Source organism: Rhinolophus sinicus, linkage group LG12, assembly GCF_036562045.2.
Source record: "Rhinolophus sinicus isolate RSC01 linkage group LG12, ASM3656204v1, whole genome shotgun sequence".
Classification (NCBI taxonomy): domain Eukaryota; kingdom Metazoa; phylum Chordata; class Mammalia; order Chiroptera; family Rhinolophidae; genus Rhinolophus; species Rhinolophus sinicus.
Window position 1 is genome coordinate 46,644,747 of NC_133761.1, and position 15,100 is coordinate 46,659,846.

The following is a 15,100-nucleotide window of genomic DNA, read 5'->3' on the forward strand; positions in this document are numbered from 1 at the left end:
ACCCCAGAGGGCTGCACCATTCACTGTCTACTTAGTGAGCGAGTGGCCAAGGATTGTCCTAGATTTGGAGTTTGTTATAAATAATCCTGCTAGGGCTGCCTGACTGAGTTAAAACCTGATGTGCTTATTGTTGGGCAGGGGATGAGACATTCAAACGCAGATTTATGGTGACAATTGCACCACTAGGTAAAGCTACTAAAAAAAATTCACTGAATTATACACTTGAAGTGGGTGGATTTTACGATCCTGTAAAGTTGTTTTAAAAACCTATATGCTTCATGACCTTTAAATTTAGGAATTACAAGCATGATATATTTTTTAAAAGGTACATAAATCATTCATAAATCACAAAAAGTAAGATAGTTCACAAGGTAGCTTGCAAAACCATTATCACATACTCCCCCTTGAATCTCCCAGCATTCCTGAGACTTTCAAAAGCCTTAGCACTCAAAGCTTAAGATTGCAATTTAGACCCAAAACCCACAAGAAAGGTTGCCTTTGTCCTGAATGGCTAAGAAGAAAAACTACAGCCAGCAAACTGCTTGCTCATTCAATAATGAATGAAACACATTTCATGTTGATCATGGAAATGAGACCACCCAGTCTTTCTATTGCTTTAGGTCTGACGAAGCATGACACAGCATTGCTTAGAACAAAGCAAGTCTTTTGGGAGTGGGATCTGGAGACTGAAAGCCATGTGACACCAAGTTTCCAGGAGTTGAACTTAAAGTATGTAAAGAAGCAATAATTCTGTGGCTACTGTAGCTGTTGCGTCATCTCGTCTAACAATGTCCACCCATTAATATGAATAACTGTGCTTCCCACTGTCCAGGGGGCTTGCCCTCTCAGTTGACCGATACTCCTGACCTGCGTCCCTTTTAGGGGACTTGATTAATATCCTAGACTGAGCAGGCACGGTTAGTTGTTTCTCACTAGCTGGCATCAGCGGGCTCTTTCCCAGGAAGATACCAGCAAGGATTTGTTTATTGAAATGAGCTACTCACCACCATGGAAATTCACTGAAGTGGGGCACAGATACATTATCTCAGCATGGAGCAGGGTGGGGCCTGATGTGGTCTGGAGGCAGGGGCAGCTGCACAGTGGGGGTTCCCAAATATCTAGGCACCCACTCAGGAGAGGGAGTTCAGAACTGGGAGAGACACCTGGTTGGAGCTGGATCTCAGCTACCAGCCAAGGGGCAACACAGAAATTCCTTTTTGTCCTACCTTCTTATCGCCCCTTAAATATTTAAAATAATTTCTGAGGACAGCCAACGATAAAAATAAAAAAGGTAATTTCTTACAAATGTTACATCCATCTCCCAAAAAGTTAATTCTTAACTTCTAACTATGTGCATATAGTCATCCGGGAAGGGAAGGTCTGTAACAATATGGGAACAGATTTGTCATCATTTTGGCCTCCCAGGGTCTGAACTTCCTTCATCTATATTGGGGGCTTTCCTACTCGAGGAAGCAGAAGCTCCCGCCACAGAAGCTGAAGACACCAGCGTCTCATGTTCCCAGCCACAATTGCTGCTAGGATGTGGGCACTCAGTCTAGTCTCTGTCAATCAGAGGGCCCTGCCCCACACTCTACATTGGCACCTCTTGACTCCAAGACACATGAACTGGATAATCTATTCTAGAGAGATTCACTCACCCAGCACCTTGGCCCCTTTCCCCTGCCTGCTCTATACTAGAGGTTGGTCCTGCCAAGTATGTGTATTTCTACATCCTTTTGCATCTCTTAGATGGCTGTATGGCACACTTCCAGCCAGGAAGACATAGGTGTCTTGAGATTTCTTAGGAAACTCTTGCCTTCCTCATACAGGAGTCACCCTTTCTGTCTTCTCCCAATGTCTGCCTGGAATGCAAACGTAACATCCAGGGCTGCGGCAGCCATCTTGCAACCATGAGGGAACAACTCTGAAGATTAAAGCCAATATACTCAGGGTAGTAAAGCAGATAGAAAGAGCCAGGGTCTCTGGCAGATTTTTTTTGGATAGTTGAACACATGCTTGTAATAACTGACTTCTAGATATGTGTGTGTGTGTGGGGGGGAAGCATTTATTTTTAAACTATTATTGCCAGATTTTCTATATTTGCAAATGTCCCCATTTTGAACGAATATAGGCAGTTTCCAGGGTCCAGCAGTGGTGTGGCCTGTGGTACAAACTAGCATGTCTGAGCCAGTGGTGGGAGCAGTGTGTTTTCACAAAACCAGTTCTGCAGCATTATTTTGGGTGGCATTCCTCTTTCTTAGTCTCCAGACTCCTCCAGAAGTCCTGAAGCTTTCACGAGCTACATCCTGTGTCTTTTAAGATGTTTTTTGTTGCTTAAATTCACCAAAGTTTAATTGAAAAAGATGAGGTCATGAGGGTGTGTCCTAATGCAATCTGACTGGTGTTCTTATAGAAACAGGTCTTTTGGACAGTGAGATGCACACCGAGAGAACCCTGTGAAGATGAAGGCAGAGATTTCAAAAAGAATTGACCGAAGTTTATTTCTGTTGCTCATAATCAAGAATCCTGACAAACACAGAGATTGACACAAGGAGTGGTGGCAGCAACCTACCCCCAGGGGATGGGGGAGAATTGGGGATTGATTGTCTGGTCTGGTGGGATCTAAGGAGAGTAATAATTCAGGTAATATTAAGACAGTTGATGGCACAAATGCTTACTTGTGGTCACTTGCAGAGAAGGTTGCCAGTACAGTGAAAGACCAACTGAAGTTAAGGCATTGAGAAGCCAAGAGAACAGCAAGAGGCACAGAAAATCAAGATCTGTGGGTGGAGGGGTTGATGCTAATGGCAGGAAAGCTTATGAAGTGAAGTGAGTGGCAGGGTCTTGAATTCTAGTTCAAGGCAGTCTGGAAGCCAGGGACTTTCACTGATTACATGAAATCGCAACTAAACCAAAGGGGAGACCTGTAGCTTCCGGATTTACAACATCTGTTAACGTCACAACTTCTCGTCTCTCATTAATAGTTAGGGCACTGATGGGAAAGAGTGAGCACGGGCGCATTCTGAATGGGGATGTATGGGACTGAGGAAGCACAGAGCACAACCCCCTCCCTCCCCCCACCCGCAGCCCTTGTCATAGGGAATAACCCCTTCTTCCTGTGTAGAGAAGCTGCTCCTCACTTGCTTGAAGACCTATAATGTTCTTGCCTGGGGAAGTCACTTTGCAAGGAGGAATGCAAGTCCCTTTGTATCTCCCCTCTTCTCATTGTCTTTAGACCAAAATCACAGCTAGATACCAGCATGTCCTTCATGTTGTAAAATCAAACCTGGACGGAGGAGACATACACCAAATAAATTGCAAGATTTTGCTCTTTATCTTGGTAAAAGTCTTGGGAACACATGTGGGAATCAACCCTGAGGGTGCTAAGCCGGGGAGGGAAAAACAGGGTGTCTCCTTCCCAAGAAACTGTAGCTCAGTGTGCTTACTGGAGGGGGCGTGGTTCTGACTGTTGACTCGCTTGGTCAGGTGAATGAAACCTGCTGGCCCACACCAAGAGAAGTCGAGATGCCTGAATTTCTTTGGCACAATGTAGGAAGAGGAATCCAAGGAAAGAGGAATGTTGGTGTGGATATATTGTGTATGACCTACTTACCCCAATTCCCTGACCCTGTCCCATGAAAGGAACCAAAAGATACTCCCTTCATCAAGGCATTGAGAAGTACATTGGTGAGGGAAGTGCCACCACCTCTCTGTGCCACCACAAGCACTGTCATGGCTATTTTATCTACATAAAGGGTGCTGTGAGAGCTGCTAGAATTAAACAGCTGCCAGAGGCCAGTGGTGGCACAATCACCAGGAGAGGTAAGGTCACCTCAGAAGAAGTCATGGTGACCACAACCATGCCCAGGACCAGTCTGGGGATCACAGTGGTCTGCACATCAGATACATTTGGCAGAAATTAATTGATTATGAGCCCCCAGGATCCAAATAGATACCTAGCCCTCTATGCTCCACATATTGCACATGATGGAAGCAACCCAAAAGCTCTCTAGGTCTGATTAAATCATCAAACAATCTGGTAGTCATACCAATTCTTGAACTTGAATGCTACAGAAGTGGTAAATTCCTACCATAGTCCTACTTAAGTGTCCAATGGATATATATAGAAGATGGACAGGTCTTGGAGAGTGGCCATGGGTTATCATAAACTTAATAAGGTGGTGACTTCAATATAGCCCCTTGAGGAAATATCTTTTTCTCATTCCCAATAAGCAAAGAACTCCAGAAGCTGCTTTGCCTCATCTGGCAAGGATAACTTTCCATCTTGCTTCAGAGTTATGTCAACTTTGGCACCATGCCACAATTTGGTCTGTAGAAATCTTAATTAATCACCTCACTATTCTTTGGGACATCACAGTGACTACCTGTGGGGACAGAGCCAGGAGTGCCGTGTCCAGGCTCTCGGCCTCACGTGGAAAGGTGCTGGCTCAGGTAGTAAATGGCCATCAACTGTGATTGGATGGCCATCAGCTGTGGCTAGTTGGCCGTCAGCTGTAACCAGTGAGCCATTGGCCACTAATATAACTGCTGTGGCTAGGCTAGCAAAGAATGGGGCCTAGCAAGAAGATGGTGGCTGAGTTAGCATGGCGGATTGCAGCTAACAGGTGGGGTTGGTTGGCAGAGAGAGGTGGACAGCAGGTTGCGGATAGTGTGGCTCCTGCTTCCTGTGTCTCCAGCTTAGCTGCTAACGAGAGTACTGTGGTGTGACTCCCCCATCTATGGCTCCATGGGTGTTCCTTTTTGGCTTCACCATATCCTGCGTTCTTATGTGGGGAGTGGGAGCTGAGACCCCGCATGACGCCCTGCATGACACTACCACACTGATGATCTCATGCTATGAGATCGAGAGCAGGTATAAGCGTTATTCTAGACGTTAGTAAGAAACACCCAGATTGTAGTGTGAGAAATGAAACTCATGCATCTACAGGGCCTGTGACCTTAGGGAGGCTTTTGGGGGGTGTCCGTGATCTGAGTTGAAAGATGGCCTCCAAAGGGAAGCGTGGGTTTTTGCACCTCTCACCAATGACTACAGGAAAGAGAGAAAATGCTCGGAGGTCCTCTATACGGAGGCAACATTTGTCAAAGCCTGGGCCTCTGACAAACTACATTCTTTCAGTGTAATAAAATATAAAGATGTGTTTGAATGTCCAGGCAAGCACAGGGAAGACATTGGTAAACAACACATAGTTTCTATCCTAAGGATATTTGTAAACAAATGGAGTGACTGACAATTATGCAAGGATGCTCTGTACACACACAGGTAATGCACCTAACCTAATCCTGAGTGGATGGTCGGCGGTGTGTTCCGGGGGAAACATTCTGGAGGAAGTGACCCCCTTACAGATAAAGAGGATTTGGTCAGTTTTTGGAGGAAGGTGGGGAGAGAGTTCTCTTGGCCTGGGAAGTTCATAGGTGTGAACACTCTTCCTAAGGGACTTCAGGGAGGTAAGCTAAGGTAGGAGTCTGGACTTTATCCTCAGAACAATGAAGGGCAAGTGAAAGGAATGCAAGCATTCGAGTGACATGGTCAGGTTTATTCTTTAGAAAGAGCATTCCAGAAATTCTGTGCAGAATGGGTTGACAGAAACGAGATTAGCGGTGGGGAGACCAGTTCCGTATTTTCTCTTTAAGTAGTGATGGGGAGAGAAACACCTGGAATACATTGAGCGAGTGTAAACACTAAATAATTGGGAGGAAAAGCAGGGCTGGATCCAGGCTCTGAGGGGCTCTTTTTAGGCAAAAGACCATACAATTAGGCACAAAGTTGACTACAGGTATACCTTGTTTTATTGCATTTCGCTGTATTGGGCAACAGGTGTGATTTTCACAATCTGAAAGGAAGACCCTCCACCAGCAAAAAGATTACCACTCGTTTATTGCTGTGGTCTGGAACCTAACCGCAGTATCTCCTATTTGTGCCTATACTAACTTAAGATGAGAAAACAAATCGCAAGAAATTACTGGAGCTTTGGAGAATCGGGTCTTTTTCTTCTGTTTACCGGAACTGCTTGCCTAAAAATGCTTCTAGAGGCAGCTGGCTTGGCGTCCCCTCTCTGCGCAGAGCGCGGGACAACTCAAGCACCCCAAGATACGGCGCCCTGGGACGTAAACTAAGTCAACTTCACCGCCTCGGAGAAGCCACCCGCCCAGCCAGAGCATGACGGGCTTGTTGGTCTGGCGGAAGGGACCATTCTACTGGACGGTTGGACTGGAACGGGAGGCTGGACGGGAAGGCGGTGCCGCTTCACTCGGAAGTCCTGAGGCTCGGTCCGCGGACGGTCCGTGGACGTCCCGCGCTCCCGGGGCACCGCCTGCACCGCTTAGAGGTGAGGGGCTCAGCGTCTCCGCGGGGCGCACTGCGTGCCTGGGGCGCACTGCCTGGGGCGCACGGTGCGAGTCTCCGGGAGCAAACTGCTGACACAGGGACCACTCCTTCCTTCCAAGTTCAGAAACTTGACCTCAAAAACGCAAACCGTCAGGCATTTCTGGATTTAGAAATAAACATCACTCCAGGAACAGCCACGGAGTCGTAAAGTTTTATTTTTTAAAGGAAAAAAAAGGACTTGTAAATTTGCTGTTTTTGAAATAAAAGAATTAAGTTCTGCAAAGCAAAAAACAAGTCTTCAGCAGGTGAAAGCGCGAGGCGTGGAGCTTGGTCCCGGAGTAGCGGTCGGCACCAGACGCCGGCGGGCTGTCCTGGGGGCTTGGGGTGGGGAGGTAGCACGCAGTGCGAGGCTGGTGGGAGTGCGGCGCGGCACCCGGGCTTCGGGGGCGCGCGGGGCGGAGACGCACAGTGCGGGGGCGGGGCCGTGGCACAAGGGGCCTGTGTCGGGTGTGCAGTGCGGGGCGCGCGGGCGGGGGCGCGCAGTGCGGGGCGGGGCTGTGGCGCTAGGGGCCGGCGTGCGGCGCGCAGTGCGGGGCGCGCGGGCGGGGGCGCGCATTGCGTGCGGGGGCGCGCGGGGCGGAGGCGCGGCGCCACCAATCGCAGACAAAGGCCGCCCCGTGCATCATGTGGTACCGGGAGGAAGTCGGCTTGTTGTCTTTCCTCCCGCCGCTGGCCCGGGCGGAACGATGCGCGGAGACCCCCGCGGGGGTGGCGAGCCCGGATGAGGTCCGAGCCCCTGTCCGCGCCACAGCGCCCCCGGCCCGATGGCGGCCCCGCGCTGGGACCCCCTGCGCAACGACTCGCTGCCGCCCACACTGACCCCGGCGGTGCCCCCCTACGTGAAGCTCGGCCTCACCAGCGTCTACACCGCCTTCTACTCGCTGCTGTTCGTGTTCATCTACGCGCAGCTGTGGCTGGTGCTGCGCTACGGCCACAAGCGGCTCAGCTATCAGAGCGTCTTCCTCTTCCTCTGCCTTCTCTGGGCCTCCCTGAGGACGGTCCTCTTCTCCTTCTACTTCAGGGACTTCGTGGCAGCCAACGCGCTCAGCCCCTTCGTCTTCTGGCTGCTCTACTGCTTCCCGGTGTGCCTCCAGTTCTTCACGCTCACTCTCATGAACTTGTACTTCACCCAGGTGAGTCGAGCGCGCGGGAGGTACGTGGAGGGCGCTCACCTGGCAGGCGGCCCTGCACAGTGCTCAGTGCGAGGGCAGGTCGCAGAGCCACGGCCTGGGAGTGTGGGGAAACGGCAGTGGTTCTGGGGTCGTCTGAGCCTGTCCTACCTGTAGGCCTTTCTCGCAGGTAAGGCCCTCCCATTCTCAAGAGGCGAAGAAGGACAGCGAGGGCTGGATGCCATCTCTCAGTCTGCCCTTAGCTCAACACCGTCCGATGAGTGCGGGGCCCTCTCCGCGCAGGGCGCGCAGCATCTTCGCGCACACATCAGAATAGATACTGATGGCAGGTGTGCCCAAAGAGAGACTTGTGTCAGGCCCCAAGCACAAGCCTAGACGTTTGCTGGGGCTTTTTTTACAGGCGTCTTTTTATGAGGCGTATTGTTAATAAGCTAATGGGAGTACACACTATAAATTGGCTTGATTGCTGTCACCGTTGAGTTAATGAAAGTACAGTAATTGTAAAGTACTTCGCAAATACTGTGGCAAGTATGTCATAAAGTTCAATAACACAATGCTACCATCATCATCGTCGCCATCTCTGATTCTCATTAGTTCTCCAAGGACTAAAACGTCCGTTTTCACTAGGACTCTGCCCAAGGGAAGGGCTCCTAGTGTGTCACCTGCTCAGGGTAATTTAAAAGCTGTCTCATGGGCAGAGGTTTGGTGCAAACAGGCATTCCATTCCTTTAAATAGTGTTGCTATTTCTCTAAAGAAAATGTCATTGATTTTTTAAAAAAGAAAAGGTAGAAAAAGGATGGTCCTGCTGTAGTGGGAGCCCCTGACTGAAAATTTGAAGGACATATACTTGTGGCTAAAATACAGCATGTGTACTATTTCGTGCCTATTATACTCTTACCAAAATGGACCTACAAAGCCTTCTGATAAGTCCAGTGTATCAGTGTATTTTCCAGTCTACTGGTAATGTCTCTTATTTGTCCAAGTACTGCTTTTAAGCCCCCAAACCAGTTCAGGCAGTCAGCGCCACGGCAGACACTCCAGCTTTTTAATTGGATCAAAGGGGGTGGTTGCAGCAAGACACAAAAGTCAGGTGGCTTTGTGTTACTTCAAGAACGGTGACAGTGGTCATTTGCACATTGACGTGTTGATTCGCGTCTCTTTTTGCGACTGCCATGGCTGTCTGGTAGTGACATGCAGATTCTGCTGGATTAGGAGCAGACTACACATTTTTTGCACCATCTGCTGATTGGCGAGTCAGTGCTGAGCGAGGGAAAGCGTGACGAGACACACAGTCAGTCACTGTCACAGCGCTGGCTCCCTTATGTCTCCCGAGTCTTTTGTTCTCTATATCTCCAGGGTGGCTGGCGGGAGTAGGTGGTACCAATGCTGGCATCTCAGATGCTGGCAGAGCAAAGCCATTCCCTGGCTTCCTGACAAGTATTCTGGTTCTCTGGGGAGTCCTAAAGGGGCCCCTGTGGCTCCCTGCTCTGGCACTGCCCTTTCCTTTCCCCACACGCCTGCTCTTAGACCTGCAAGCTCTTAGACTGGGCTGCTTAAGAATTACTGCTGCCTGAGCCCCATCTCGGAGCAAATAAATCACATTTTGGAGGGGGAGGGGTAGCAGCCAGCAGTTAAGAAGCAGGTACTTACTATGTGCACGGTTTTAAGCAGTTTGTCTTAATTATTTTTCATAACAACCCTGTGAAGAAAGTACCGGTAACATCCCCATTTTATAGAGGAGGGTCAGAGAGGTTAAATGACTCGTTTAAGGTCACATAACCAGTGCACGTTGGAGCCGGGAGTCACACCCACATCTGTGACATCTGAGTAAGGTTCATCCCTACGGTATAGTATTGGAAACCTCTCACTACAGAAAACATACCCTCTAAATGTAACCCCTCGTTCTCCAGGAGCTGACCACCAGGGTAGGGGTACAAATTGTACACACGACACAGTTCAGTAATAATTCCAGGAATTTCCGGGGGGACATTTAAGCTTTAGAAGACTTGAGCAGGACCAGCGTCCTCAGGGAAGAGGACCAGCTCCAGAGGCTGGAGGCTGGAGGCGGGAGGAGGGGACTGTGGGAAGGATGATGCATGGGCTAAGTTGAGAGTCGGGAAGGAACTGGAGGGGGGTTCCGAGAGGTCGAGGAAGGTTCTCTCTGTGGTTGTCAAGTCCTTTACGCCTGCGCAGTGCCCAAGGCCTACTGCTCCTCTCTCTGAGGACCTCCCTGATAGCCTGGGAAGGGGGTACCAGCAGCACTGGCTGCTCTGAGGTTCTGAGAGGAGGCAGTGTGCCTGGTGCAGCGCCGCCGTGTGGCCGTGTGCGGCGCTGTCCTGCCTTGCAAGGTGTGTCCTGCCCTCCCATCCGCTCCGGTCATCCTTGGAATCGGGCTCTTCTGGGGCTGGCCCAGGAAGGGGCAGGGTTGTCTCACGTGATTCTGTACCTGTTCCCTCCAGGTCTTGCTCTGCCTGTGTGGCTGTGTCATCATGGCGTCAACTTCATCCTGGCTCCCTCTGCCTCTGTCTCCCTTCCATCCCAACCCCTTCTTCAGAGGGTCCACACAGGGTATGGTCTGGTGCCCACCCAGTGTCTCCTCCAGGCCCCCACCTGCTCCTTTTCGTTCTCTGCCTGCCCAGGGGCCTGCCACCTGCAGAAATCCAGGGTAGAAGCAGGTGACGCGCTCCAGGTTCCTGGGGCCCGCACGCCTCCATGGCACAGGTTGGCATCTGCCAGGACTCCGTCCACAGCCCACTTAGCTCTGAGGTCCACACCTGTTGGGCCTGCACAGTCCCTGTCCAGGGAGCAGGGGGCCAGGTCCCCTTTCTCCCTAATTCTCCATGAGCAGTTTCCGTGGTACTTTAACCTCAGTGACCTGGGGTGAAGGCTGTCATCTCCCCCAGAACACTGTTCTCCTGCCAACAGGATGGTGACTTTTTCTCCACTCTCATCCAGGCTGTGAAGGCGGGATGTGGCTGGCGGCAGGACTGGTTCTGCTCTCTGAGCAGGCCTGGTGTGTGCTGTGTGTACCTCTGGCCCAAATGTTCACAGCTCTCCTTGGAGTAGGAACACTGACTCCCTGTGGCAGCCATCTCGGGGGGACAGCCCGACCCCACTCAGCTCCCTGCTGCCCAGGAAGTGGCAGGGCCAGGGCTTGAACAGGCCATTCCCCCAGGCCTGTCCTATCACCGTGTTAATTTGTCTTTATAATGGGGGTTTCTCTTGGGGCGGGACCCTGACACCTGAGTGTGAGGTATTGTGGTGCCCCCCACACCAGGCCGTGGAGTAGGGGCTTCTGTGCCAGGGTGGCACCTGGGCCAGCAGGTCTGTCTGCGGAGCTGGGGTGGTGGGTCATGAGGTGGCCCGGAGCTTGGTGACACCTGGGCAGTCAAATCTCCCTGCGGTTCCCCTACAGAATCATGGGTCTGGGTCTCAGACTTGGGTTTCTGAGTTGGTTGAATGGTTCTCCCTGGCTCACACTTCCTTTGACCCCTGTGACAGATTCCTGCCGTTCAAGGGGGGTGGTTCCAGGACGGAAAGGAGAAGTGAACCCTGTTGACGGGGGGAGAGGTGATGTGACAGATGGACACTGACGCAGGAGCCAGAACTGTACCACGCCTTAGAGGGTGACTGGGAAGCTGCAAGGGGGCTGTCATGGGGGCCGGGGCTCATGGCAGGTCCTGGGGGCTCATGGAGGGGGCTGAGGGCTCATGGCAGGGCCTGGGGGCTCATGGAGGGGGCCGGGGCTCATGGCAGGGCCTGGGGGCTCATGGTGGGGCCCTGAGGTCATGGTGGGTGTTGGAGCTCCCAGTGGGCCTGGGGTCGTGGTGCTCCAGTGAAGGCCTGTGACTCAGGAAGCAGCAGTCGGAGTGGAAGGAGAAGGGGCCCTGTGGGCAGAGCTGGGTTTGAATCCTGGCTTGGCCCCCAGTGTGGCCCCCCCAGCCAGTACTGACCTCCCTGAGGCAGTATCAGCCTCCTTCACCTGGAAAAGGGCAACCGTGGTGCTCAGCCCCAGGTGGGAGCGGTGAAGAATCCTGGTGGCTTGTCCCAGGTCACCAGCCGGACGTGCAGAGCAGGGCCCACCCCTCTGACACTGTGCTTACCGCTCGCACCCACCCCCCCACACCCCCCGTCTCAAAATGCATCATGGTCCTGGACCCTGCTGGTAGGGAAGTTGGAAGCAGATGAAAATCTCACCTGGGGACCCTTGTGCACCCCACTCCCAGAGAAAGGGAGCGGGGTGACCTTACGAATGGGTGGGTCTCGCTGTGGGACTTGGCGGCAGTTGATTTAATCACGATTTAATCAGGAAGCATTTACGAAATACATACCTGTGTGTGCCAGGCCCTGATCTGGGTGTTGCAAAGGGCCTCTAGGCCTCTTGGTTAATTTGGGGAAGTCAGATGCTTAGGAACACATGGCCTTTGCCTGGCCCCTAGTACCTGACAGCAATGCTGGGACCACACTGTCACACAGGGCAGGAGTAGGTGTGGCCTTGCCTCTGGCTCCACACTGTGGCCTCCTGGCCCCTGGCACTGGCTCCTGGTCACTCCATGGGCTCACCGCCAGTAGAGCTGTGTGTGTGTGTGTGTGTGTGTGTGTGTGTGTGTGTGTGTGCCTGTGTGTGTGTGTGTGCGCATGCGCACGCGCACCTATGCACATGCCTGTGTGTGTGTACTTGCGAGCGCCCGTGTGTGCACCTCTGTGAACCCCTGTGTGTGTGCCTTTGACATCCGTGTGAGCATGAGTGTACATGTGTGTGTGAGTGCAGGAAAAGTTTCCTTATTAGCATTCAGTCTGCCATCTACCACCAGCACCGCCAGGAAGTAGGTTCCTAATTGACTCCTGTATGAATCTCCCTCTAGGATACATATTTTAAAAAGAACCAGTGGCTTTTGCTATTTAAATGTAAGTCAAATCCATTTGCCCTGGTTTGTTCACAGCAGCTTCCTGGGGTCCCGACCAACATCAGATGGATGGGTGGTGCTTGGGGAAGGCTTGTTCACTCTGTCCCCACCCCATGAGCCATGCCCAGCAAGTGTAATCCTTCCTCCCAGGACAGCCAGCCTTTCACAGAGTCGATGGCATACATTGTGTCTTGTCCGAGTGCCCTGTGGTTGGGGTGGAGCATTCGTGGTTCCTTCTGTGTCTGATGATGTGGGTTTGTCCCTCACCATCTGGTCCCTGTCCCCAACGGCCCTGCCCAGTGGCCACAGTGAGCTGGTGGCAGCTCCCGGGGCGGACCAGAGGGAGTTTCTCTCACTATGTGGCTTCCTCTCAAGGAGGTGGGATGGCCGGCCTCTTGGGCAGGATACAAGGAGCGTGATCTAATAAATACTGTCTCGGTCAGCTTGGGCTGCCACGATGGAATACAGTAGACGGGCAGCTTAGACCGCAGACGTTCAGTCTCACAGTTCTGGAAGCTGGAAATCTGAGACCAGGGTGGCAGCATGGCTGGGTTCTGGCGAGAGCCCTCTTCCTCTTCCCAGAGGACAACTTCTCCTTGTGTCCTCCTGTGGTGGAGACAGGGCAGGGTGGGGGAGGGGGACGGCTCTGTGGGGTCCCTTTTATAAGGGCACTGATCCCCTGCAAGAGGGCTCCACCTTCATGACTTAATTACCTTCCAGTGGTGTCACCTTCTAACACTGTCACATTGGGGATTAGGGTTTCAGCGTATGAATTTGGGGGGTACAGACCTTCAGTCCATAACAAACAGCAGAGTGCTCCTAGCAAGGGCAAGAGTTCCAGGAAACCTCATAATTCTCCTCATTTCTGAGGCAGAAAGTTATTTTGTGTTTGGGGAGGGGAAGAACAGAGGCGTTTTCACTGCTAACTTATTTTGTTTGGGCATGATTTGCCACAAGCATTTTGTACGCTGGTGAGACATGACCCACTGCACAGAGCCCTTCTTTTGGGGAGCCCTTCTTTCGGGCAGCCTTTGGGCCTGGCTGGCTAGTGACCTGGCTAAGCATCCTTGGCTGTGACGATTCCTCCATGTATAACATGTTACCTTGTTTAAGCTCATTTGGGATAATCGTGGGCAGAGCCCTGGCTGTGAACTGAGCTGCAGATGTGGCAGAAGCAGCTCAGAAACATAACGACGATAATAGTGCCTTGTGTGGCTCAGCCCTGACATGAAGGGGGAAACTCCTGCCAGGAGGCTCATCCGAAACGGCAGTCTCCACCTGGGCCGCGGGTTGGCGGGGGCAGGGCTGTTCTGGGGACCGCTGGGCCTGCGTCCCCACCTCCCCTGACAGGAGGGCCCATGCCCACTTAGAAGCGAGGCTGCAGCGATACCGTGTTTGCACAGAGAGTGGGTGCCGAGCGGAGCTGTCACTTGCTGCTCCTCAGGGATGGCTGCACAAAGGGAGGAGTCCCCACTTGGGCTCTCCTGTCGCCCTGCCCTGGCGAATGATGGCACTTAGCATATGGAGACACAGACCGAGGCAGCTAATGACTGTTCCCGGGACACCAGGCCCTGGTTTGCAAAACTTCCCCCAAATGTCAGGAAGTGGGCAGCACAGAGGAAACCCCGGAGCAAGTGCATCAGTGGCTCCTAACTTTCTGAGTACGAAGGTTCCTTGTATGGTGAAGAAAGCGTCTGTGCTCACAGTTTGGTAGCTGAGCACGAAGGGAAATGGTTTGAGAACATACACAGGACGAATAGCAGCAAGCGCTTCTCTGTCTGTGAGGTGAGAACATGCACAGGACGAATAGCAGCAAGCGCTTCTCTGTCTGTGAGGTGAGAACATACACAGGACGAATAGCAGCAAGCGCTTCTCTGTCTGTGAGGTGAGAACATGCACAGGACGAATAGCAGCAAGCGCTTCTCTGTCTGTGAGGTGAGAACACACACAGGACGAATAGCAGCAAGCACTTCCCGTCTGTGAGGTGCCAGGCGCTTGCCTAAGTGCCCCAGGTATCCAATTCGCCTCCTCCTCACAAAAACCCATAAGGTGGGAACCTCACTTTGCAGATGAGGGACTTGAGGCACAGAGAGGTTAGGCGACGTTTCCAGAGTCACACAGCTGATCATTGGTGGAGGTGGGATTCAAGTCTAGGTGAGCAAGCTCCAGAGGCCACACTCTTAACCAACTCTAGATGTTTCTGTGCTGTGGGTGGACACAGCTGTGGACTGTGAACCGTGGAATCCTGGGTCCTGGTGACGGTGCATGACCTTGAGCTGTGTGTTTCAGCATCCACACGTAGCGAATGTGTCAGGATGGGTGAGCAAACAAGTTGCAGGAGGGGATGGAACGCATTGAAATGGAGTGAGAAACCATGCAGTGTATGTTGTTTGTGAATGTGCTCATAAATAGTGAAAGTGTAAGCCTGCCTGGGTGTAATAACACCAAATTCACGTGGTGGTGACCTCTGCGGAGGAGGGAGGGTTAGAACCAGGTGCTCCTGGGATGCTGGGGCTTCAGGGGTGTCTTTTTATTTATTAAACGTAAGACACACTGGAGCAGACACTAGTGTATAGCTTGCGGAGCTACTGGCGGGTACAGAGTGTTTGCTCTGGGGTTTCTTTGTGTCGACTTGACAAGTTTTATAATAAAGTTA

The 15,100-nt window shown here is 52.0% G+C and overlaps 1 protein-coding gene across 1 annotated transcript in view; it reads left to right on the forward strand.

Annotated features, from left to right (window-relative positions):
- Positions 1-6,969: 6,969 nt before the first annotated feature.
- GPR137B (G protein-coupled receptor 137B) overlaps positions 6,970-15,100 on the forward strand; it is a 36,083-nt gene continuing 27,952 nt past the window's right edge. Inside the window, exon 1 of the mRNA XM_019746998.2 lies at positions 6,970-7,539. Coding sequence (XP_019602557.2) covers positions 7,171-7,539 — 369 coding nt within the window. The 5' untranslated portion in view covers positions 6,970-7,170. The remainder of the gene's footprint in view (positions 7,540-15,100) is intronic.